Raw genomic sequence first — 26,430 nt, 5'->3', positions numbered from 1 at the left:
CCACTCCAGTATCTTTGCCATGAAAACTCTATGGACAGTTCCAATAGGCATAACGATATGACGCTGGAAGATGAGCCCCTCAGGTCGGAAGGTGTCCAATATGCTACTGGGGATGAGCAGACGGCTAGTACGAGTAGCGCCAGAATGAATGAAGCGGCTGGGCCAAAGCCGAAAGGACGCTCAGTTGTGGAAGTAACTGGTGGCGAAAAGACAGTCCGATGCTGTAAAGATTTTTATTCCATAGGAACCTGGAACGTCAGATCCATGAATCAAGGCAAGCTGGACGTGGTTAAACAAGAAATGAGAAGACTGAACATCGACATTTTAGGAATCAGTGAACTAAAATGGACAGGAATGGGTGAATTTAATTCAGATGACCATCAGGTATACTACTGTGGACAAGAATCTCGCAGAAGAAATGGAGTAGCATTCATAATCAATAAGAGAGTAGGAAAAGCAGTCTTGGGATACAATCCCCAAAATGACAGAATGATCTCAGTTCGAATCCAAGGCAAACCATTCAACATCACAGTGATCCAGGTCTACGCCCCAACCACTGCTGCTGAAGAGGATGAAGTTGATCAGTTCTATGAAGCCCTACAACACCTTCTAGAAGCAACGCCCAAAAATGATGTGCTTATCATCATGGGGGATTGGAATGCTAAAGTAGGAAGCCAAAAGATAACCGGGATAACAGGCAAGTTTGGCCTTGGAGTACAAAATGAAGCAGGGCACAGGCTGGTAGAATTTTGTCAAGAGAATACAATGGTCATAGCAAACACTCTTTTCCAGCAACCCAAGAGACGACTTTACACATGGACATCACCAGACGGTCAACACAGAAATCAGATTGACTATGTGCTCTGCAGCCAAAGATGGAAAAGTTCTATCCAGTCAATAAAAACAAGACCAGGAGCTGATTGTGGTTCAGATCATGAGCTTCTTGTTGCAAAATTTAGGCTTAAATTGAAGAAAGTAGGGAAAAGCACTAGGCCACTCAGGTATGAACTAAATCATATCCCTGACGAATACACAGTGGAGGTGACAAATAGATTTAAGGAATTAGATCTGATAGACAGAGTGCCTGAAGAACTATGGACGGAGGTTCGCAACATTGTACAAGAGGTAGCAACTAAAACCATCCCAAAGAAAAAGAAATGCAAGAAATCAAAATGGCTGTCTGAGGAAGCTTTACAAATAGCTAAGGAGAGAAGGGAAGTGAAAGGCAAGGGAGAAAGAGAAAGATACACCCAATTGAATGCAGAATTCCAGAGAAAAGCTAGAAGAGATAAGAATGCCTTCTTAAATGAACAGTGCAAACAAATAGAAGAAAACAATAGAATGGGGAGGACCAGAGATCTTTTCAAGAAAATTGGAGATATGAAGAGAACGTTTCATGCAAAGATGGGTATGATAAGGGACCAAAATGGTAGGGACCTCACAGAAGCAGAAGAGATCAAACAAAGGTGGCAAAATTATACAGAAGAACTATACAAGAGCGAGCTTAACATCCCTGATGACCACAATGGGGTAGTTACTGACCTGGAGCCAGACATCCTGGAATGTGAAGTCAAATGGGCCTTAGGAAGTCTGAGCAACAATAAAGCTAGTGGTAGTGACAGCATTCCAGTTGAACTATTCAAAATCTTAAAGGACGATGCAGTAAAAGTGCTACACTCAATATGCCAGCAAATTTGGAAAACTCAACAATGGCCACAGGATTGGAAAAGGTCAGTTTACATTCCAATCCCAAAGAAGGGCAATGCCAAAGAATGTTCAAACTACCGCACCATCGCACTAATTTCTCATGCTAGCAAAGTTATGCTCAAAATCCTACAAGCTAGGCTCCAGCAATATGTGGACCGAGAACTTCCAGAAGTACAGGCAGGATTTCGAAGAGGCAGAGGAACTAGAGATCAAATTGCCAACATACGCTGGATCATGGAGAAAGCTAGGGAGTACCAGAAGAACGTCTACTTCTGCTTCATTGACTATGCTAAAGCCTTTGATTGTGTGGAGCACAACAAATTGTGGCAAGTTCTTAAAGAGATGGGAATACCAGAGCATCTTATTTGTCTCTTGAGAAATTTATATGCAGGTCAAGAAGCAACAGTGAGAACTGAACATGGAATCACTGACTGGTTCAAAATTGAGAAAGGAGTTCGGCAAGGCTGTATACTGTCGCCTTGCCTATTTAACTTGTATGCAGAGCACATCATGAGAAATGCGGGATTAGAGGAGTCACAAATTGGGATCAAGATTGCAGGGAGAAATATCAACAACCTCAGATATGCAGATGATACCACTCTAATGGCAGAAAGTGAAGAGGAACTAAAGAGCCTGTTGATGCGGGTGAAGGAGGAGAGTGCCAAAGTTGGCTTGAAACTCAACATCAAGAAAACAAAGATCATGGCATCCGGCCCTTTCAATTCCTGGCAAATAGAAGGGGAAGAAATGGAGATAGTGACAGATTTTATTTTCCTGGGCTCCAAGATCACTGCAGATGGGGACTGCAGCAAAGAAATTAAAAGACGCTTGCTCCTGGGGAGGAAAGCTATGGCAAATCTAGACAGCATCCTAAAAAGCAGAGACATCACCCTGCCAACAAAAGTGCGTTTAGTCAAGGCTATGGTCTTCCCAGTTGCAATGTATGGCTGCGAAAGTTGGACCATAAGGAAGGCCGAGCGTCAAAGAATTGAGGCTTTTGAACTCTGGTGCTGGAGAAGACTCTTGCGAGTCCCTTGGACTGCAAGGCGAACAAACCAGTCAGTCCTAGAGGAGATCAGCCCTGACTGCTCTTTAGAAGGCCAGATCCTGAAGATGAAACTCAAATATTTTGGCCACCTCATGAGAAGGAAGGACTCCCTGGAGAAGAGCCTAATGCTGGGAGAGATCGAGGGCAAAAGAAGAAGGGGACGACAGAGAATGAGGTGGATGGATGGAGTCACTGAAGCAGTAGGTGCAAACTTAAATGGACTCCGGGGAATGGTAGAGGACAGGAAGGCCTGGAGGATCATTGTCCATGGGGTCGCGATGGGTCGGACACGACTTCGCACATAACAACATAACAACTAAGACTGGCAGCAGTCATCCAGGAAGTCACATAAAGAGAAGTCCTTCTCTACTAATCTGCTTGCTGAAAACAACTTGAGATTGTTTGTATCCAGAGTATGAAACTGAAACCCTGTCCAGCCATATAGCTCCCTGGAGACAGCCTGATGCTCCCATGGACAAAAGAGTTCCTAGTCTGACAGACTTGATAACCACAAAGCCCCTTCCAACTAAGTGCTACCCTATGACGAATTACATGAAAGGCCAATATTGTTCGCCTGCCACCATTCTGAATCCTGCTTTGAATTTGACTAAGGTCTGCAGCACAATATTCTGCCTACACTTTAAAACTTTTGCATGTGTTCATTCATTAAAAAGCCAGTGTAAGTTGATGTTTGGCTCTGTGGCTTGTGAGAAAGCTGTAATATCACTCTTGTGCAAGGCTTGAGTCCACCAGAATCAGCACAATAGCTCTCCTGTGACTAACTGAAAAAAAGACTCGAAACGGCCTGAATTACCTGGGCTGTCTGTCAACTGTGGATTTATATTTAAACTGCATTGTATTTTCAAAGTGCTTCAGTGCATTGTCTACATTGATTCTTTATATGGATCATCATTGACTGTTAAGTAATAGTGTTTTAGTTTGTAGGCCCACTAGTTTTTGCTTTTCATGGGACTTTATTTTTGTATATTGATTAGTGTGGAGTTGAGGCTGTACCTCTGACTGCCATGCTTGAATTGGTACTCTCAGTTTTTGTGTTGCTGTTATCTCTCCTGATAATTCCTACTGTATTGTTTTCTACCCCTAATCACTAGCTTGCTCTGCATAGATGCAATCTGCTCTTTATGCTTTTTGAGGTCAGATTACTGGTATTCTTCAGAAAGTATGAGGTCAGAACCACAGAGAGGGTATTACTCAAGCCAGAAACATCTGGAGAAGAAAGCTAAATATTCTGTCCTCACATGTATTCTCATAAATCCTGATGCTACTGAGAAGCCCAGCAGAATTTGTATACTATAATGTTTACTGATTCTGAAACTACTAAGAAGTAATAATCAATGTTATGTCTTTTGGTTCTTCCAAGGATCATAATATTATTTTGGAAACAGAGTACTTAGGATCACTTTTACCTTGGACAGTCCGTGGTTTACTGGAATTGTGGAAGTCACAGATCTTTTCCCAATTATTTTGTACAGCTTCTGGTGTCATTGGATGGTTCTTCTGTCTGACAATAGCTCCCTCGGATCGTTCCCAGCGTACTATGGAAACAGCAGTGATAGGAGACATTTAATAAACATCATCATCAGTCTAAACTGCAGCACTACCAATTTCTTTGCAAAGCACTGATTTTAGTAGGAAGAACGAACTACTTCTGCCCAAGAGCAAATGGAACCCAAATGCTACATTTTTCAGGACCCCAATCTCTGTATTCAGTAATAGCTCCATATCAAGCAGTACATTAATCCTATAAATGAGTGAAAGTAGTTGTGTCATATTTATTGCTAACTTCAGCCTTAACCACCTTGAAAATGAAGTGAGTTACAGCTGATCAGCTACTACAATATGTCCAATTCAACTTCAAATGTGTCTGTTAAGTGCCTCAATCTTTCTCTGGCTTCCTTCCTACTACCAAAAACCAGTCAATATGTAAGAGAAAGGCTACAGATGTTTGTTTTTCGATGTGTTACTTTATGCTTGAGCTGACATATTGGGAGGGACAGTCATGAATCCAAACATAAATAAAATAATGATTGTGATAGATGCTCATCTGAATTTCCAAGGAAAGGCATTTTATTGTTGAGGAAACTACTCAATCTATACAGCAGCAGATCCATATTTACCAAGGATAGCATGCCACTGCTAATAGCATTTACATGTGACTAGAGAAATAAACCAATAGGCCATAACTAATTATTCTTCATAGTCTGATGCCCTCCATATTAAAAGTTAAATTGAGTAAAAAAAAGAGAGCCAGTTTGGTGTAGTGGTTAGGAGTGCGGACTTCTAATCTGGCATGCCGGGTTCGATTCTGCACTTTCCCACATGCAGCCAGCTGGGGGACCTTGGGCTCGCCACGGCACTGATAAAACTGTTCTGACCGAACAGCAATATCAGCCTCACCCACCCCACAGGGTGTCTGGTGTGTGGAGAGGAATAGGAAGGGGAGCCAAGCAGCATATAGGAACCAACTACTACTACTACTCCAGATTATAATTTATTTATTTGTTTGTTTGTTTATTTATTAATTATTTTTATATACCACCCTCCCCGAAGGCTCAGGGCGGTTCACATAAAACAGGAATGATACAGATAACTCAATTTATAATATAAACATGACTTACATTTTCCAATCCATCCAGCTCCAACCTGTAATATAGAATAATTTTTGAAGAATCAGTAAGCTTCAAAAAGCAACTGATAAACAGGGAAAAATGCACTGCTAATCAATGAGGAGTGAACAGTTTCTTTCATTTTAGCTGGAAAGACAGAACTATAAAACGTCTACAAGCTTTGCTTTTTTGCTCATTATTTATTGATTATATATTGCCTATATTGATCGATCAATCCAGTGGTAGTCATCGCCAAATCACTAACAATCTCTGCCAAATAAGCTGGGACACCTGCTGATAGCAAGAGGGCAGTAAAGCTGCAAAGGCCTCAACATATCAGTTACCCAATATAATGTCCAAATTAGGTTTGGGACACACATCATATAGTATGGCCCTGATTCTCCTTTCTCAGATTTCTGGTGCATTAATTATATGTACTAGGGTTGGGCGCTTTGGCACCTGAAGCAGCCAATGCAGCGAGCGCGACGTCGCAGTGGGGAGGGGAGGCACGGGCATCAGGGCCTGCGTGTGTGTACCTGCTGGTGCACTGACGCCCACACCTCCCCTCCCCCCCGGCAATCGCTGCGCCGGGAGAGACTGAAGCGCCAACCCTAGTACATATAATTAATGCACCAGAAATGTGAGAAAGGAGAATCAGGGCCATACTAGATGTCCCTTGGGATGCTGTTACCATTTAATATCTGAATTTTCAAACTTTGTAAATGCCATAGAAGCCTGATCCTGCGTGCAGGGAAGAGGAGGGGCTCCTTTATCCCCTTCCAGACTGTTTTAAGAGCCCAAAAGCCCTTAAGGGGGACAGGACTTTGGAAATGGTGTGTGGAGGGAGGGAAGAGGAGCCCTTCCATTCCAGTGCCCTAGTCCTGAGCAAGACTGGGACCCCAGGACATTCATAAAGTGAGGGAGTTCAGAGATAAAATGGTAGCAATGACCCAGTGGAAACTATATAATCTAATGTGATCTTCACACATGAAGGATAAAAACCACCTGGATGGCTATGTTGAAGAAGAGTTTGTTCTTAAATGCTGCTTTTCTCTACCAGGAGGAATCTCAAAGTGGCTTACAATCCTCTTCTCTTTTCTCTCCCCACACCAGACACCCTATGAGGTAGTTGAGGTTGAGAGAGCCCTGATATTATCAAACCCAGCTCACCGGATTAGAAGTCTGCACTCCCAAACACTACACCAAGCTGGATCTCTTGTAGTTCAAGCCTGAAGGACTACATGTCCAGCAAATGTTAATAAAAAAGGAGAGACGTTAATAGTTTCTTCCACACACAGTTTGCTTAGATGTGGCAGGACAACAGACACATCCAAGCAACTAATGAATTGTGGAGATCTTATTTTTCACAGTTGTAGTACTGGAGACCAGCAGGGTTGAATTGTGATGCACTCTCCACTGGCATCTCTTTGGATGCGTCACAGACTGTATAAGTGTTTCTCTTACTGCCAAGATTCCCATGTTCATTTATCCACTCCAATAAAGATTATTACACTAGGTGAAAAGGATCCTGATGCATTTAAAGCCTCAGCAATTGCCCAGGGAAATAATTTCATACACGACAATGAGGCTATAAAAAGCTGGGACTCTTCCATAACGCAACACATTTCCCAGCATCATTATACATTTAAATCTCTTTTGTAGAAATGAGATAGAGCAATATAATGATTGCACAGCAGTATCCAACAATTCTTTCCGGGTCAAGGGGCAACTTTTTATGCTTAGTATGTTATCATTGTAAAGCACTGTTACCTTCCAACATAATTATCACAAAGCAAAATGTATTTTCAACTTTACCTATCCTATAAAGATAGACTTACAAAAGGATAAGATCACAAAATTCTGGAATAAAAGCAAACCCTTCAGTACAAACAAACAAAATGAGGAAAGTATGAAGGGCTGTGAAAAGAAGTCATCATCATGATATTACCTCAAACAGTCCACCATTCTCCTGACAACTTTCATGGCAAAGCCAAAGAACCAAGGGAGCCACATAATCTGGTTTGAAAGCATCCACCATATCTAGATTAGACAGATGTTAAACATTGTTTTAATTGAGTACTATATTGAGTATTATACAGCTGAATTGTACATAGTCAACAGAACCACTGTATCTAATAATCAAGGACAAAATAACAGCTAACCCTGGTTAATCTGCATGCCTTTATTCATACATCACAGATAACTGGAAAAACCGGCATGAAGAATTGTGGGGAAGAGGCATGTATGAAGGGTTTGTGTTCAGCCCAAGGCCTGTTAAAAGTGAAATTTGAACAAACCCTAAATTGTCTTTCTAAAAAGTTATAAACAGCAGTATACTGAAAAGTTACTTGATAGCCCGCTAAACCACTGCCAGTATAAAACGTGCTAGAATTATCACTTGTAGGCGTGGCATAGCAAGTTGCCAATGTGCATCGCTGAACCAAACCTATCAGCTGTGGTTAGCATTCTGCATTTGCACCCGGTTTGATATGCTTCTGCCATGGCAGTGTACATTTAGCAGCTGTACCTTCCTGCTATAAAATCAGTATGAAGTATAATTTTAATAACAAAATCATGAAAGCTTGTGCAATACAGCAATATCTCCATGTATGAACCAAGATGACAAATTAACCCACAAAGTGTGCTATGGATTTTCAAGAAACAATTTAAACTTGACATGTCTCGCATTACTTCACCTTTCTTTCAAACATCTGAGCTGTTTTCCAGAACAGTAAGAAATTTGTGTCCAATTAAAGGCATCACAGCTGTAGCGTATAATAATTCAGGAGTGGGAATCTGCCGATAACTTTTCTACCATTTGAAAACAGTTTACACTACTCATAAAACCTTAAAAGCTTTGACTGTTCCCTTCTAAAGCACCATGAACCTATTAAATTGGCACAGCTGGCTCCTCAAAGAGCACCATGTGTTGCTTTTGTGTGGATACCTTCAAGCAGAGAGCTGTGATAAAGGCTTTGACAAAGGGTTAATAAGTTACTTACCTCATTTTAGAAAGTATGATGTTTTCACTAGTTTCTTGGAGACCTGTTTATTTCAAGGTATGGGCTTATAATTTTTAGAGAATTTTGGAAAACAACTTCTTCTGATTTATATGTTGTGTTTGTATAGACTTTTCCAAGTTTATAGCTGCTAATATATCACAGGTCAGCAGCTTCCTGCTGCACTCAGTAAGATTCAAAACCAATGAACACATGAAAATATGCAAAGTCAATACATTCCAATAAAATATACCTAGCTGTAACTGAAGAAGTGAACAGTGACTCACGAAAGCTCATACTCTTCCACAAACTAACTTAGTCTTGAGGTGCTACTGGACTCTTGTTCTTGTCTACAGCTAGAGATGAGCTAACATGGCTACCCATTTCATCTCAATAAAATGTAAACAGCAACAATATGAACTAAAAGGAGTAGAGTGCATATGGCCATCTATTCTGAGATCATCACTGTCACAAGTTTAAAGAATTAACTAAGCAAAGCCACAGGATGGGAGCCAAGTAAGGAACAATAGTGGTTATGTATAATAGTAGTCAAGCAAAGATGATTTTTAAAAAGCTAGAGCTTTGCAATCTCTCAGACACCTCCTTGACCTTTGGCCCAATTAATCCACCTCCTCTACAGAAGCAGTATTCAGAAGCCCCATCATTTCAGTAATATTAAGAGGTTCTTTATCTGTTTGACCTCCAATCTGAGATCAATCCAGGATTCTCAAAAGTATTCCTACTGAAATATGTGGGATCCTTAACTGGCTCAACTGCTTGTTAGATCTGACCAAACCTATATCTAGTCTAGCAGCTAGCCAGCACCCATGGAAAGTCCATCAATAATGGATGACTGAGATGGCAAGCCTGCTCATGCAAAGCGCCAGGGGAACAAAGCTATATTGTTTTGTGAAGTGGCAGTTCCACTTGTACATATTTCACTAGACAGATCCTCTAAAAACTTGCAGTATGCCCCATCATGTACTTAATGGGCATATCTGAAGAGGAGTTTTAGAGGGCCAAGTAGATGTCAAATCAATTGCTTCAACCAAATGCCTGGCAGAAGAGCTCGATTTTGCAGGCCTGGCAGGGCTCAGATTTCTTTGGGAGCTCATTCCACCAGGCGGGGGCCAGGATAAAGAATGATCTGGCCCTAGTTGCGGCCAAACGAGCTTCCTTGGGGCCAGGGATCTATAGCTGGTTGGTGTTGGTGGAATGTAGTACCTAGGCAGAGAGGCAGTCCCTCAGGTACACTGGGCCCAGACTGTGTATGGCCTTAAAGGTGATTACCAAGACCTTAAAAAGCTTGATCCAGGATTCAACCAGCAACCAGTGCAGCTGTTAAGGTATGGGCTGGATGTGAGCTCTTCACGAGAACCCCAGCTGCTGCATTCTGGATCAGTTGTAGTTTCCAGATCAGAGATAAGGGTAGGCCCACTTAGAGCAAGTTGCAGAAATCCAGTCTGGAGGTGACTATCACATGGATCACTGTGGCTAGGTGTTCTGGAGCCAAGAAGGGCACTAGTAGTTTGGCTTGGAGAAGGTGGTGGAACGCCAGCCACGTTACTCTTATGACCTGTGCATCCATAGATAGGGAGGCATCCAGGATCACACCCATGGTAGAGTGATCCACTGACAACTGCACCCTGCCCATGTTGGGCAATCGCGCTTCCTCGCTTGGACCTTTCCTACCCAGCAACAGGACCTCCATCTTTGAACGACTTAGCTTCAGGTGACTCTGCTTGAGCCATCTCATCACTGCTTCCAGACATCTGGCTAAAGATTCCAGGACAGCCATCCATCAGAAGAAAAAGCTGGATGTCATCTGCATAATGGTGGCATCGTAGCCTGAACCTCCGCACCAGTTGGGCAAGAGGGCACATGAAGATGTTAAGCAAGATAGATATTCTAAATGTTGCTTCTTGCTGAAGGAAACTTTCTGATCAACTGACCTTGTATTTATTTCCTAGTTTTTGTTGTATGTAAAGTTAGTCAAGAAGAGAAACACAGTTGAGCAGATTAATTTACCTGGAGGCATGATAGTCTCAGTCAGCCTGGAGCCTGCAGTAGGAGCAATGGTGTTACAATGGATGTTGTACTTCCTGCCTTCCACTGCAAGTGTGTTTGAAAGACCCAGAAGACCAAGTTTGGCAGCACTGTAGTTGGCCTGACCAAAGTTGCCATATATTCCAGCAGCAGAAGAAGTCATAATTATCCTTAAAAGGAACACACAAAACACATATTCCTGAATTAAATGTCACAGCAACAAAAGTTCTGACGCAAAGCTTAATCCTGTAAAAGCAAGAGGACTGCTATGTTATGTGCAAGGAATAATCCACAATAACTCATTCATACAACTACAAAGCAATTTTCAGATCTTTAAGCAATGATATATTTCAAGAGCACAGTATAACTGTCAATAAGAAACTTGAAATATTGCTCCAATATTTTTTTAAGTTAGCTAAATTAATATAACTTACCAAATAAAATAAAATAAAAGTTGTGGCGATTAAATGAAATGTTCCTCTCACTATTCAATAATAAATGACAGAGTCATACAGAAAGATCCTTTTATTGGGTGAAAAGACGCCTAAAAGATTATCTGGTGCCAAACAGTCCTCAGTCACTGCATGGTAACAGTCTATACTAATTTAGGGAGGTTATAGAGAACCGTAGTCAAATGAAAGCTAATTAGAAGAATTTACCCATAAACAGAGTTGAAAACCATGAACTTATGGAAACATTTTGATGGTACATAATGCCTTCTTCATTCCATACACAATTAATTACAGTATTTGCTGGCGTATAAGACTACTTTTCCCCCCTGAAAAACATGCCTCCAAGTGGGGGGGTTGTCCTATACGCCGGGTGCACTTCAGTTGGGATGGACATAGCTGCTCATAGTGGCCCATAGTACTGTAATATAATGTAAGAAACTCTATATTTTGAGGGGAAATGTTGGGGGGTCGTCTTATACGCCAGCAAATACGGTATGACTCTGGATAAAGAATGGTAAGACCATGTTATGGAGTGATGGTAAGCAGTTTAAAAGATAGTGATAGCAATCTTACAAAATCTGTAAGATAGCAATCTTACAAAAGTGGCTCAGCTCTAAGCCTACTAAAACCAATGGACTTGGACTGGAGTAACTCCATGTAATATTGCACCATTAGTCCATGTGTACTCTTAATGCATGGACATTGATAACAGAACCCTCTGAAATAAATGACCAAGGTTCTATGGCATTCAGGACTGCAGAGAAGGGCAACCAGTTCTCGACAATGAATGGAGTTTGATTGAACTAATGGGAGAGGCACTAATGGGAGAGGCAAAGTAATTTGTTTAGGGAGTGTCTCTTTTAAAAATCTGTGCTTAAAGGCTGTTTTAAACATGCTTTTAAGGGCATATTCTAAAGAATTTGTTGAAATGTTACAACTTATTTCACGCTACCATGAGAAAATTGGTTTGGTTGTTATGAACTTCCCTTTCTTTTTTTGCAAGAACTACTCAAGAGAGATGAAAAATTGCCAAGTAGAAACAAAATTAACATGTTCAGTCCTTAAAGGGAAACCATTACATCTAGCACAGTAAAAAAGCATTTTCTCCTTATTTATCTTAGATAGATGCAGTATGTTCAGTGAGCAGTCAAAACCATATTCACCTTCCAAAATTTTGTTTCTTCATATGGTTCCATGCAGCTCGAGTTACCAGGAAAGACCCCCGCAAATGAACTTTGTGAATGACATCTAGAGGGAAAAATTAGGCAATCATCTTAAGATCATTCTTGAAAGTGGAGAAGCAGATGAATAAAGAAAAAGGGGAATTGCTATTTATTCAACCTACCCCAGTCTTCATCACTTATCCTAGTGAACGAACGGTCCCTCAGTATGCTAAGTAGACAAAAAAGGATTAAAATTATCACACTGAACAGGAGGATCATATAACTGAAGAGAAAAACAAAGCAAGCAAGGAAGCCCTGGATGTACTTACCCAGCATTATTGATCAGAATATCTGCAAAAAATGCATATAAGCTATTAAAGTACATAAACACACATCTATTCCATTTCTATTTTATTCACTACTATCTTACTGCATTTAATATTGGCCAGCACCAAGTTTGATTAGTTCAGAGAGAGGAAACACACAAGCAGCAAGGGCACCAAATGCTTAGAGTTGCCAAAGGAAATGGCTGTGGCTCACATGGGCTTTTTGCACTTTGCTCATAAAGTAGTAATGAGTGGGAGTATCAAACATATATACTTGGAAAAGCTTTCATAGCAAATGGCTAATGGTTAGTAAAACTCCAGTCCTTGTTTGGGAATATACACTCTATATCACACCCACTCCTGCTATATAAAATATTTACACAAAGAGATAAAAGTCCAGAACAGTATCATGCAGGGCTGCCACTGGCATCCTTACATTAATTCTCTTCCTCCAGGATGCTGCCAAATAGTTTCCTTGCACCTGTTCAACATCTTGTTGTGCAAGAAACTATATACCATGAGATCAATTATCCTAGACATAAGAAGGGATCGCTTGGCACAAGGATGCCATTTAAAGTGGCAGCCCTGCACATTCCTGATTTAATTCTAAGGCAGGCTCCTGTCACAAACACAGAAATGGTTGTTTCTGCAAATGCGAAACAACATTTATTTAAAATTATCTAAAAATTATATACTACCTTCCCACAAGTAATGAACAAATATTCAACATTAAGGTAATCTTCCACATTTTTATCCTGCTATTCCTTTAAGGTAGCGGTCCCCAACCTTTCTCAGGTCAGGGACTGCCTCCGGAGTGAGGGAAGAGCCGACGGCCCGGGTGCTGCGAAAACGCGTACGCGCAATTGCCGCACATGCATGTTCTCGCCACTAGGGTGCGCTAACGTGCATGTGCGGCAACAGCGTGCATGCGCGTTTGCATCACCACCATGCCAGCGGCTGCGCCTGCCTCTTCCCTTCCTTCTTGCTGCCAGCGGGGGAAGGCAGCCGTGGCTGGCGGTGGCCCGGTACCGTGGCCTTTGCGGCCCGCCACCGGGCCGCGGACCGGGGGTTGATGACCCCTGCTTTAAGGAACTCAGAGCAGTATGCATAGCTCTTTCTTCTTACATTTTATTCACATCATAATCCGGTGAAGACGTTAATTGTGAAAGTAAGTTAAACAGGCTTCAGTTCAGCCTGTGACCTTCATGGCAGAATAATATTGTCTTAGTCCTATACTCTAACTATTATACAATACAGTAATACAATTATACAGTAAGGGGATAGTTGTTTAGATGAAGATCTAAAATGAAGGGGGGGCTGAGGAAAAAGCTCCAAATTTACACAGATCTTTACATAGTTAATTTTAGGTATTCGTATATTTGTACACACTGTTTATTAACTTCACTCACTAATATTCCTTCCTATTTAGTACTGTCACGGTTTTCCAAAAAAATTTTATCAATGAAAAAAGTTATTCAAAATAAAGGTTCCTGTAATAACCAACAAGTTAAGCTATTTTAAACAAAGTATAAAATCTTTCATCTTGTTAAAACATTTTTACCTTCTAATAGCATGGTTGTGTCCATTCTACAGTAAAAATGAGTTATAACCAAATAAACTGAAAAAGTACAAGAGATTCTGGGAAGTCTTTAAGTTACTGCAAAGATACTTCAAAAAGAACTACAATTTCAAACAGCCTAATAAAAGTGTTGTGGCAGATTCTAACTTCCAAATTTTACAGCACATTTTTTATGGAGCACTAGGATACAAGGCCAAGGCAGGAGCTCCAAGCATCTATCTCCCCACCGATGGATCCATACAACCCAGAAATCATACCTATCTTTCCAAATGCATCCAGTGCTGACTGTATAAGCTTCTCACCAGCTTCCACTGAATCTGCAAAGATCCGGTAAGGAAAAATGACATCCGTCAGTCACAAACACACAAATCCCTTGAAATACAGATAATACAAACGACGGGTGTTCTTCCTTCATAGAGGATAAAAAAGTAGAAGTCTTTTAGGTCAGCTTACAGACAACATTTAATTTCACATGCAATAGTTCTGATTTTAGTCATGTACGAGGGGACACAGAGGCAATTAGAAATACTGACGGGAATGAAGCCCGTGACTATAGCTGTTCTGCAACTATTGCAACCATGTTCCCATCTATATTCATGAGCATCTCATTCACATGATACATTGCTAGAAAAATATACACATGCAGAGATGGACAGGATGCTCTGTAGACAGAAAACAGCACTGAGATGGATCCAAAGTGGCCCTGGCACGAATGGACGATACTTCCACTTGTGCATAAGGAGCGCTGTCAATCCATTCCCTGATTCAGTTTCAGCACAGTAAATGGCGTGCCTTCCTAGTGGTTCTCTATCACTAGGGTAGTGGAGTGGGAGGTCACTGCAACTGAACAAGGATGCACATAAAGTATTGGGATCTGAGCCCATGTGTGTAACCTTAGATGTTAAATAATACGCTAAGCATGAAAAACAGAGATGGATAGAGTTTGTATTTATTGTTTTTTAAATGAGTCAATTTGTCATCTGAAGAGATGCTGGGAACATTTTGCCTTTAAAGCTCATGGTTACTTCTGAGATCACAATTTAAAGTCAGGGAGATACATGAATAAGTCACACAAGAACACTTAAAATATCAAACTACATGATCTATGATGCATAAAACATAGCTCTTTCCAGCCCTTTTTGCTGGAGTTAGAAGAAAATCACCCTTTCTCAGACAACATATTGTAAGTACTATCAGACACAGCAGAATCTCAGAGCCACTTCACACATTATTCGGAAGCAAATGTAGATTTGTCTTAATAAATGGAAGTACTGGAAGCAGCACCAATCCCAGCTCCATAGAATGGGCCCCTGGTTAAGACCCATGCTTTTCATATGCACATATTAATTCCATACATTTTATACATTTATAATTAGAAGTGTAAAGGGTGAAAGAGTTCTCCAACATGCTTGCTTAATGTTAGAAAGCATTTCTATATCACAACAGTAAGGACAGTCCAAGATTAAGAAACTATCAGGTAGGACATGGAAGCCTGCTGGGTGACTTTGGGCCAGCAACTTTCTTTCAGCCTAACCTACTTCACAGGGTTGTTGTGAGGATATACCGAATATATAAACTGCTTTGGGTCCCCCTGGGGAGGTAAACTGGGAATTTATAAACAAACATCCAGTGCTTTAAAAAAGCGTGAGCTTTTGAGTCATCACTCCACACTGTCCACCTAATGCAGCAATCCCCAAATGATAGCTGAGAGTAATTTGGGCTATTTCCATGCTATTTGGATTTCACTTTCAAACCAAGTGAAGAGCTTAAAGACAGAATTCAATTGTAGAAACACTGATTTAGAAACACATTGATTTAAACACTGAAGTGAGAGACTTCTGATTCAGTCAAACTCCGATCAGACATCATTTGTATTCTGTAGTAGGTACAGATTTATTGCTGGATGCAAACGTTTTTATTGATAGGGAGAAAGAAGAAACAAACCATAGTTAGCCACTGCTTTGCCGCCTTTGGCTCTTATTTCTTCAACAACTTTGTCAGCAGCCAAGGAGCTTTTTCCATGTCCTTTGAAATCCCCTCCAAGATCATTCACTACATGACACAGAAAAAAAGAGAAATATGGGCCAACCAGTACAGTATATGGCATAAACCACCACCTCCACCACCACCACCCATTAATGAATAAAACATTGTTTCCATTTTTTTTCCCAACGGAGGTTTAGAAAATAGTTCAGTTGTGTGGCTGCTGTGGACAAGAAACATACATGAGATAAAGACTCCAGGCACTGATCTAATATTTTCACCCTTCCTCTGCTGCTAAGAAGTTTTGCAGTTTACACTTGCAGCAGCATTTCTGTCATGTCTGGCTACAGTTCACCTGAAAATCCCGCCCTTAAAGAATGTTATATATTGAATATTGGTATTTGTATTGTTTTAAGAGGCTAATTTGGGCTGGGGGGAAATAGAAAAAAATGTTAATATAAAATGAGGCAGGGAAGAGACAGCAATAGAGTCCTCTGCTCATAGTAGTTTCTCTGGAAGAATTCATGGGAATGTATTTAACCACATAGGAAGTACCAAGAACTAGGGCTTCTTTGACTTTTAGAGAGCTCAGAGGTCCATTGGGTTATTCCTGGGCCTTTTAAAAATAACTTCACTGCACTCCTTTAAATCAAGTGATCACAGCAAGAACAACTAACCAGACTGGATCTGATGTTTCTATTGTTCCAGTTACACTTGCCGATATGGACACTTCTCAGTGAAAGCACCGGACCAATGAAACCAGTTCTCTCTATTCGGGATAATGTAATAATCTTTAAACCACTTGCTAACGATTGGTTCTTCTGAAAATTATAATTATGACCTTCATTTCTTCTCTCATAGAATCCAAGGCAATGCACAAAGGATTCCCCATCCCGACTGAGTCTGTTCAGACCCCAAACCAGCTTAGTTTCAGCAACATTGAGGTATTATGAGTCTGCCACAAATACTGTACAAAGCAATATCACATACATTCACAGAACAACAAACCCCTGCATTACGTAACAGAAATCCTTTAAAATGCAGCTGTATACTAGTACTAGATGTGCATACTGCTCCCCCCCCCCATTTTACCTTCAAACATGAAAAGCTCAAGTCGTACTTCAAATTTAAATCATGCTGTTTACATTTAGAAATCAGGAGCAGATGGCTTTGGAATTTTAATTAACGTGGCTTGCCTACAAGCCTTTATACATGTTCTCAAATATCTTCATAAACACAAGCACCAGAAATACATTTAAGCACCCAACATGCAAATAAACTAAAAGTGGAATTGTCAAAGTTCTGACAAGATCATCAAGGATGAACAAAACTACCTTGGGGCCATATGCAGGCCATCTGTTGCCAATCCCAGTTTGAAAGCATAATGGATTGTTAAGCGTAAGAGTCCCAAGCATCCTGGATGCAAAAATTCATTTTACAAGGTTTTTTGCCCTAGTATAGTTAGACTTCATATTCAGACAGGAACAGCAATTGCTTTTAATCTTTCTCAAGTGAATGGCAATTCAATGTTTTAGAACTGTTGAAAAGATTCAGGGGCTATTTACATTTGTTCAGACACTGGTTATATAATAAAAAATGCAAACCAACTTATCTAGGAAGAGAATTTAAGGAGGAAGATGAATTCCACTTGCAGAGGTTTTCCATGATGCAGCATTACCCTCATGTGGTTAAGCAGCAGATTGCAATTTAGAGTTCGCTTCCACTGCTTGTTCAATAATTCATCTGAACTGATGAAGCATGTTAAAAATATGTCCTTAGACTTGTTCTGAAATAACTTCTAAATTAAAGCATAGCACAAGTATTTCCATGCAGAAACTAAATTGTCACTTCAAAACTACACTGCAATTTCAAATATTAAACAAGGTGGCTGAATTTTGCTATTTTTCATGGAAGTAACACACACTGCATATAGCTCACTGCTGCAGATGTTCCTCACTGTAATTAGTAACAAGACAGCAAGAGTTAGGAAAACAGGCGTCAAAGGGTCACGTGTGAATGGAAAAGACACATATATATCTATCTCCCCTTTTTCCTTCCTTCACATGTAGGATTTCCCCTGTTTTTCCTTCCTTTCTGGCTAAGCAGCCTTTTTCATCATTTCTTTTTATTTGAAGGTTTATGGCTGCCCAGCCCTATCATATTACTGTATTTTGATAGGCTGGCTCAGCCAAAAGATTGAGGGATGAGACAAGTTCACCTTCTTAACTTATACGTCTGAAAACAATACTCAAGAGGCTTTTTAAAGTTCAAAAAAGGTCAAAACCAATTTTTTTAATTCAACTTTGAGGAGAAAAGATCATGTGGACCCAAGGATAAAATATCTGAGGTGAATGAAGAATCACTCTGAGTTAATTTAGTAACTGTACAGAAGTTAATAGGTTTTCATCCAGTGAGAGTTTTAAGCTTTTCACAAAGTCTTAGAATCTTTGAGATGAGAGGCTGCATGTTCAGAGTCTGCTAAACACTCCAGTTCTTGAATCAGTTCAACTGACTCTTCAGTTTTCAGAGGGCACAGATACACTCTCAGGCAACCCAAAATCCTTCTCTAAACACACCAGGGATCACTATTCTCTTTGAGCTGCCTTTCTTTTCAACTGACGCTATCCAATGAAATCGGTTTGAGTAGCTAGTCACTCAAAGGTTCTCTTGCTCTGTGAGGCATTAACCCTTCACAATCCAACACATTTTTGTACAGCACTTACAAACTTTTAAGGCACAGTCCATCACAACAGACAACAGCAAAGAGAACTTGGGGAGTCTTTCATGATTGCAACTCCTACTGCCAAAGCAGAAGCAACTAAAAAGCTTTGGCTATATAGGCAGTTTGCATGGGAGTTTGGCTATATAGCAGTTGGGCTATATAGGCAGTATTAACTAATACACAGGCAATTTGCATGGGACCCCTAATACAACTGTTCTTAAGCCCTTGCTAATACTGTTCTCAGAAGGCATCCTGCATATCCAGTTACTATCCAGATGACCCTAGTATCAGCTAGCAGAGTATTACAGCAGGAATGTTTATATCTGATGCCTTTGAGTTGCAATCAGATGTGATGACTACTCATCCCCCCCCCCCATAAAATGGGTGGTTGTTTGAGTTCCCAGTTTCATGAGGCAAAGTATTTCAAAGGTTATGACAATCTGAAAAATAGGCCAAACCGCAATCCAGCAAATAAATTATGAGAATCATAATTCAAAGAGTGTATTTAAGCATTTCTGTACTCTTTTGAAGTTCTTTTCCAACAAAGATCACATCAAAATGTTTTAGATTATGTGTAGTGCAGCTATTATGCCACTGTTACCACTTCCCACCCAAAGATCCAGCCCCGGAGAGCATCAATCTGGGAGCAAATCCTCCATCGCCACCTGGTGGTGACTGGAGGAATTGTCCGGAAGAACAAAATCCTGTTGCCTATTTGACACTGGTTGGATTTTCAAGCTGCAGCCTGGAATTAGGAGTGGAGATGGAGCGTGCTCTTGAGTCAGCGCATTGGGAGAGGGAGTGAACTAGGAAAGTTAGCCTTAGAGTACTTGTGGGAGGGGAAGGGACTGGTGAGCTCCTGCTGTCAGGCAGGATATTGCCCCAAATTCCATACCAGGGGAGTTACCCCGTTCCTAGGTTAGGTTGGGGAGGGGGGACAGTTAGAAAAGAGGACTTTGGTTGGGAGGGCATGGGTTGATCTGGTAGCGACGTCGATCCTTTCATGGTCAGACCACTATGCCCTGCAGGCCCAGCTCAAGTTGCCACCCCTTCTGTATTTGGGCAATGGGTACATTTTAGCTGGTGGACCCCCAGTATGTGTAGTCCCCTATGGCGCGCTAAGAGGAAACCTGTAATGGTTGTGGGTGTGGGAGATAGTTTTGCTGCCGGGATATATATTTTAATGGAGATATATTGTATTTTATGTGGGGGTTTATTGCGTAACCCACAGCGAGCAGCTTGCTGAGAGCGGCAGGAAATAAACAGAATTGAATAATAATCATACACAGGGGGGAACATCTGGGTATACACTCACCTCATGTGCACATGTAAAACTAGCTCAAAAATAAATCTTATACATGCTCTATTACATGCTTAGATTGAGTTATTATTTTTCATCCATGTGAATTTCAGCACCTGAGTCTGTGTCATTTTGGCTAAAGGGATGCCTGTAATATTCCTGTCACTTTCAGTCCCTGAAGGTATACTTTTTAGAGCTGTTCCTGTAAATGGAAACCCTATACAAATATTGACATAGAACTGACTGAAAATGCATACTTCATGTGCAGCCCTACTTTCTACCTCATCCCAGATGAGGTACAGTGAATATGTATAGAAAACAGAGTATTTTCAATGACAGTAGCCAGGTAGTTGCATTTTCTGCCTCAGAAGATCTGAGGCACCTGTCTGATCATAATCAAGTGACATGGGGGTGGGGCAGTATTACCATGCCAAGCATTTCCCAAGATGCTAGCTCAGCAGTGGAATCAGCTGCCTAAGGAGGTGGGGAGCTCCCCCTCACCGACAGTCTTCAAGCTGGACAGATGCTTGCCATGGATGCTTTAGCCTGATCCTGCATTGAGCAGTGGGTTGGACTAGATGGCCTGCATGGCACCTTCCAACTCTATGATTCTAATATTCTATTATAAGAAAGATGATTAATCTCAATTCCACATCATTTTTGCAGGAGTCTGTCATCATTTTTGCTTTTGTCATTTCTAACAATGAATAGCTCTTTAGTGTTCTGCTATTTTTCCTTTATTGTTTTCACAACCGGTGTTTTTTAGAGGTATAATGGTTAACTTCATTGAAAGTTCTTGGATGGAAAAGCAGAATAGAAGTATTTTCATGAGAACAAAATATATCACAGCTATTCAAGAGTCACACTGACATATTAATACATTCACAAGAAAAATAGTTAACCGTCATATATGGAAAAGTTGGTGATAAAAAGCAAAGCTTTTACATTCAAATATAGACAGTTAAACTAGGTCAACCAGTGTGCTGTGGCAGATTAGTGTGCCGTTGGTGCACCTGAGGTGCACCGCAGCATGCTGATATTAGTAGAATTATTTAAAAACATTTTAAACTATTTTGTATGGGCAGGTTGACCACCCCTCTCCCATAGTGGCCAATGAAGGGTTTGACAGGAGTGTGAAGGAGAGCGGCACCAGCCATTCAAACCTTTGCAGACTGAGGTTTCTACCTGTTCATCTGCCTGGTGAGTCCTTTCTTGGGGTTGGGTGGGTGAAGATGTCTTTTAGGTTTGTTTTTATTTTATCTTGGGGGGGTGGCAGAGGGGCTCTCCATGAGTTCTGGGTCTTGAGTGGCAGGGAGAGGACCCCTGTCTATACAGTGAAAGCTACTTATTGATGGGTTGCATATGGACTGGTGATCCTAGGTGTTCTATTCCACTGCACTTCATCTGTGGCAGAAAATTTGCCAATGAAACAACGGCTCCATCTGGGTGATGCCACTTCTGGACCATGGCAGGGAGGTGTGGCCAGCTGACATCACTTCCAGTATGCCTCAAAATCTGGAAAAAAATTCAGGTGTCTCCATGTTTGAGAAAGTCTGAACTAGGCCAACATTAGAAAGCAATAAATTTGACAGTTCACTGGCTAGGAGCTCAGCAACCATTCAGGCACTTGCATAAGAGCTCACTATAGAAAACTGTCCTTTGATCTAGAGAAGTAGAGTGACATGATGGTTACAACACTTTAATGAAGTAGGTGGATACAGTTAAAGATCTCTGCAAATGATGCCAGCTGGAATTGCATAACATGAAACACACATTAGAGAGACCTATAAAATGTTAAGGCACATCCAAAACAAGTTCTCAATCTTGACTGTTGGTGACTGGTTAGTACAAAAGGGGAAAGTTCAATCATTATAGTATCTATAGGTCAAACACTAAGAAGTATGCAAGAGTGAATCCATGGTGACCAAGACTGAATTACCAGCTCTGCTTGACAGCACTAGAGATTATGGTGAGAATGAGAGGCTATTTTTAAGTTTTCTGAAGCAGCATTTACAATAATTTTGCCAACTTGATTCTTGATTGAACACCCTTTCCCCCCCACCCCCTTAGTGGAAAGTTCATGTTGCAGGAGCCTTACAGTGGAGATTTCTATGGGTCACAAGAAGAGCCCAAACACTGTATGATTGAAAGCCAATATGTTAGTCACACCTCAACATCAGACATGCTGAAGTACGGCTAGTCTTGGTTCCAAAAGATTTTGGAAGCTTTTTGCCATCTAGAACCTGAAAAATACCAGCTACAAAGAACTTACTTTCTATCAGCCCTATAAAGCCACAAATGCAGAAACTAGCACGGATTTCTGAAGTCCTGGACAATATTTCTTCACACGTCTTCCAGCATAGGTACAAAACATTGTTATGGTTGTATATCACCCAAGCACAACATGAGGCAATAACAGCAGAACTGACACCCCTGCCAAAAATCCCTAGTGTTGTTTTTCCCCCCTGAAAAGTCTGAAAAAGCTAATTAAACATATTGGCAAGTAAGGACTATAAAGACAGACACAAAAGGATTATGTTGTACTGCTCCTCAGCTTGTCATTTGGGGGGATACTTTGGACACTGTCAAATAAAAAATGAAGCTGGCTTGCATTTAAATTAATTGTGACCACAACCAGAGTAAAATCCAAAACAGCTGGTAACCTCTATTAAAAGGAACTGCATGCACAGCTCAGGCACTGCGGCTTGCTACAACAACTGTTCAGGTTTAAATGGGTTTTTTTTTCTTCACTAGCTGGAGCTGCTGCACGGAAAACTGCAGAGAAACTTACACAAAAATATGTCCCCTCGCTGTGCATTAGTAAACAGTTCCTTTGGATCACTCATCCTAAATCTGCAAGTTAACAAACAGCTTGGAACTACTGAAAAGCTGTTTGGCCGGAAAAGGGTTGCTCCGCATACTGCCAGACTTGCAAACCTTCACAAAAGAATGGCGGGTGTTGTTCCCAAAAAATATAAAGCTGTGCTAAAATATTTTTTTAAAAACTGTGGTTCCTGGATGGGCTCACAGTGCACTCTGCAAGCTTTACACCGGCTGAGACTGAGCAGCATGTTTTCCCTGCCTAAATTCAAGCCCTTAAACAATTCAATTCCAGATGATGGCATGGGAAACAAGGCCAGAGTTCATATACTCTCCTCACACTTTGTTTCACTTTAGGATTCTGGAGACTGAAGCAATCTTAGTACTAAACAGTTTTATTTGCAGTCCTCCTTAAGAGCTTTTCATCAGTTAGTACGCTCAGATTAGTCTTCTTACATATTACAAAGTTACCAGTATAATCTCTTGATTCCCAATACCTCTTTTTTATTTGGTCATTTGGTGCCTTAGGAAGGCCAGCATTTGATTTTTTTAATCTTCAACCTCAAGGAATTCAAAACCAAAAAGGAAAACTAAAACCCAACCTAATCAGAAAAGTTAGGAACCCAAAGGCTGAGCTGCAGAAATAATTGTTTAATATTTTTTACAAAGTGTACTAATAAAGTGTACTAATTCAACATATTAAAAACATATAGTCATCATAATTTAGAAACAAGACAGTTCTAACTGCACATGAAATAGACCAATGAAAAAAAAAGCTTTTTTCCTGACACATGTGGGAATGCACTCTTGAGTCAGAGCTGGGCAAAAGCTGAGAGTGGGGGCCTCAAAAGGTACATATTTTAGAATGTGGGCTCCAAATCAAATACCTTAGAAAGACTAGTTGGAGCACCACCTAGCTGATTTTTCAGGCCTTTTGATTTTTATTTTATACATGTGCATTCCTCACAATAATTTGACCACTGAGGAAGACCCCTTGGGGTCAAAACACATTTGGTCCATTTTGCTGGTTAGAAATATGTTGTTTTAAAACTATGATGACTATGTTTTTAATATGAATTAGTGCACTTTATTTAATAAATATTTGTAAGATTTAAAAAAATTATTTTTGCAGCTCAACCTCACAGAATCACAGAGTTGGAAGGGGCCATCTAGTCCAACCCCCTGCTCAACGCAGGATCAGCCCAAAGCATCCTAAACCTTTGAGCTCCTAATTTCAACCTCAAGGAGACATTTAGAGTCACTTCATGGTGAAAAGCCACAGTGAAGCTAGGAAATCTTTGGTTGCCTTTAATGCTCAAAAGCTCATGTCACGTCACATCAGACTGTGTGCAAAAGCTCATGTCAAGAAACCCTTATTTATGGTATATTTCCATAACATCATAAACAGTGTTTTCTAAGACATTCTTTCCTAAACTTTGCATGGCTTTATTCTGCCACAAGTACCTTTGCTTTTGAACAACATCATTATTTTAAAAAAAAACTAGTAATAATTACCACCTAGCATCTGGTTCCCCACAAGAAGGAACTGTACACTTGATAGAAAGGCTGTATCATTAAGAGTTATGTAAAATACAAACACCTCTGCTCTACCACCTAAATTAAGTCAGGGAAGTTTCAACAGAAAATCAGCTCAGTGAGGGAGCTGACCTTCAAGAGTTCAGAAAGAAACTATTAATCAAAAAGTGCAAAGGTTGACTTGCAGCATTTTAACTCACAGTTATGAAGACAAAGATTGCTGGCAGAAGATCAAAACTAAACTTACCAACTACAGAAGCTCCTCTTTCTGCAAAAGCCAGTGCATATGCTCTGCCTAATCCTAAAAGGAATGAAAGAAAGGAAATGTTAAAATTGCACCTAATTCAGTTTAATGGGGAAAACACGTAACTGAAAGTCAAAATTCTTTCTGAAGTTGCTCCATGTAAGCCAAGGCCATCAAATGTTGGGAAGTTCAACAGGCTCAGAAACAAAAGGCTGATGTTAGAGACACTCCAACTTACTCAGTGATCCTGTACCCAGAAAGGCCATCCCAGGAGAAGCTATGTTCAGGATCTAAGTGAATTCTAGTGCTTTCAGCTCATAATAAAGTACAAGACATGAGAGAACCAAATTTCCCAAGCATATTTTATTCTTGCATAATAGATGACTGGAAGAAAACTATTTGGGTTAATGTACTACACACCAAGTTAATAGTGCTGCCTTGCAAGTTTAAGTTTAGCAGCCGTGAATATACACCACCACCATAAGGCAATCCAATGTTGTTTCCGTACACACCTCTCAGCCTTGGTATTGTTGAGAATTTAGCTACAAAAGCTCTTTCAGTGGCCTTGCACTCTTCAGAAGTTTAAGATTCATGGAGAGAACTTTATGGATTCTTTCCACTGAAAAGAACTTATTTCCAAACAAACTGAGAACAGCATTTGACTAGGCAAAAATAGGCTATGTACAAATCTACAGAATGAACATTATTGCTTCTATTGGGCTTATGTAGAAGAATGCTCTAAAGCCACGAAGAACTGCATTTGAGATGGCAACCCAGCATTCCTTTATCTAAAGCTTCCTAAAAGTATTTAGTAGTTAAACACCATTTTAAAAAGATTTTCAGAGTTCCGCAGTGCTTCTGACTCTTGAATGGGGCTTTCACTCTTGAATGGGGCTTTCAACTGGTAGAATTAATTCTGTTTTTCAGTGACTACATGCAAGGTGATAATCTAGTGAGTTTCACATTTTTATGTGCATCTCTGGTAGCCGTGAGCACCAAATAATCTCGCTTCCATGTAAACGTCACTCAATGTTTTAAAAGGAAACAGCTTGGGTTCTTTTTTAAATAAAAAAATGGAGACTAACAACCAATGTTGATTTCTTCCCAAAGAAATAGGTGTGGTCTCTGTATACAAACCTAATATATATATATATTATATATATATATATATATATATATATATATATATATATATATATATATATATATATATATATATATATATATATATATATATATATATATATATATATATATATATATATTAATATATATAAAGTTAGCCTGCAAAGGGCACTAGCTAAGCATCTTCATAAGAAAAATGTGCAATTTTTCTCAAAACTGTGCAAGGAGCTTTAAGAAGTGAATGTTTTATGTGCGGCAGAAGCACGTTGTTTCTCCTGCATTCTTAAGATCTTGTAACTACACGAGGAATCACAGCTCTATGGAATAGCACTGGATAGAGATTTTAAAATCTCCAATTCAATCCCCAGAATTTCTTGTTAAAGATATCAACCAGCCGAAAAAAGGCTTTCTGTATCACAGTCAGTTGTGCAGATAATACTGGGCTACATTAGGAAAGTCAGTTTCTTACCCACATAAGGCTTTGAACAATAGTCTGAGACAAACATGTTTTCTTGACAAAAATCTTTTCACACATTCCACTGTTAAGGCAGAACAGAATTTAGCATAAACACGTGGTAGCATGTCAGAAACACCATTATGCAAATAAGAATTATATTGAAATAATACAACCTGTCTTTCAGGTATCAAGAAGCACTTGCTATTTTTTTTAAGTGTGTTGTAAGAGTAGCTAGTACATTTACAAGACATGGGGCAACTGGCTGGATTTGTATGTAGGAAGAGATTAAAGCGAGA

General features: G+C 40.2%; 1 protein-coding gene across 2 annotated transcripts in view; it reads right to left on the bottom strand.

The window, feature by feature from the left end:
- Nucleotides 1-26,430, bottom strand: part of HSD17B4 (hydroxysteroid 17-beta dehydrogenase 4) — a 62,960-nt gene that overhangs the window by 34,209 nt on the left and 2,321 nt on the right. Inside the window, exons 1-11 of one of the 2 annotated variants that reach the window (XM_077344374.1) lie at nt 24,791-24,848; nt 24,556-24,609; nt 15,892-15,999; nt 14,205-14,264; nt 12,372-12,393; nt 12,225-12,271; nt 12,043-12,127; nt 10,410-10,597; nt 7,331-7,422; nt 5,395-5,419; nt 4,183-4,311 (exon numbers count right to left, since the gene is read on the bottom strand). In XM_077344374.1, the coding sequence (XP_077200489.1) occupies nt 4,183-4,311; nt 5,395-5,419; nt 7,331-7,422; nt 10,410-10,597; nt 12,043-12,127; nt 12,225-12,271; nt 12,372-12,393; nt 14,205-14,264; nt 15,892-15,999; nt 24,556-24,609; nt 24,791-24,818 (838 nt within the window). In that variant the 5' untranslated portion in view covers nt 24,819-24,848. Of the gene's footprint in view, nt 1-4,182; nt 4,312-5,394; nt 5,420-7,330; nt 7,423-10,409; nt 10,598-12,042; nt 12,128-12,224; nt 12,272-12,371; nt 12,394-14,204; nt 14,265-15,891; nt 16,000-24,555; nt 24,610-24,790; nt 24,849-26,430 lie in introns of those variants that run through there. The other variant, XM_077344373.1, reaches the window with a different exon arrangement.

The sequence above is a fragment of the Paroedura picta genome, chromosome 7, assembly GCF_049243985.1.
Source record: "Paroedura picta isolate Pp20150507F chromosome 7, Ppicta_v3.0, whole genome shotgun sequence".
Classification (NCBI taxonomy): Eukaryota; Metazoa; Chordata; class Lepidosauria; order Squamata; family Gekkonidae; genus Paroedura; species Paroedura picta.
Note: the sequence above shows the minus strand (reverse complement) of the source record. Positions and strands in the feature narration are given on the sequence as shown.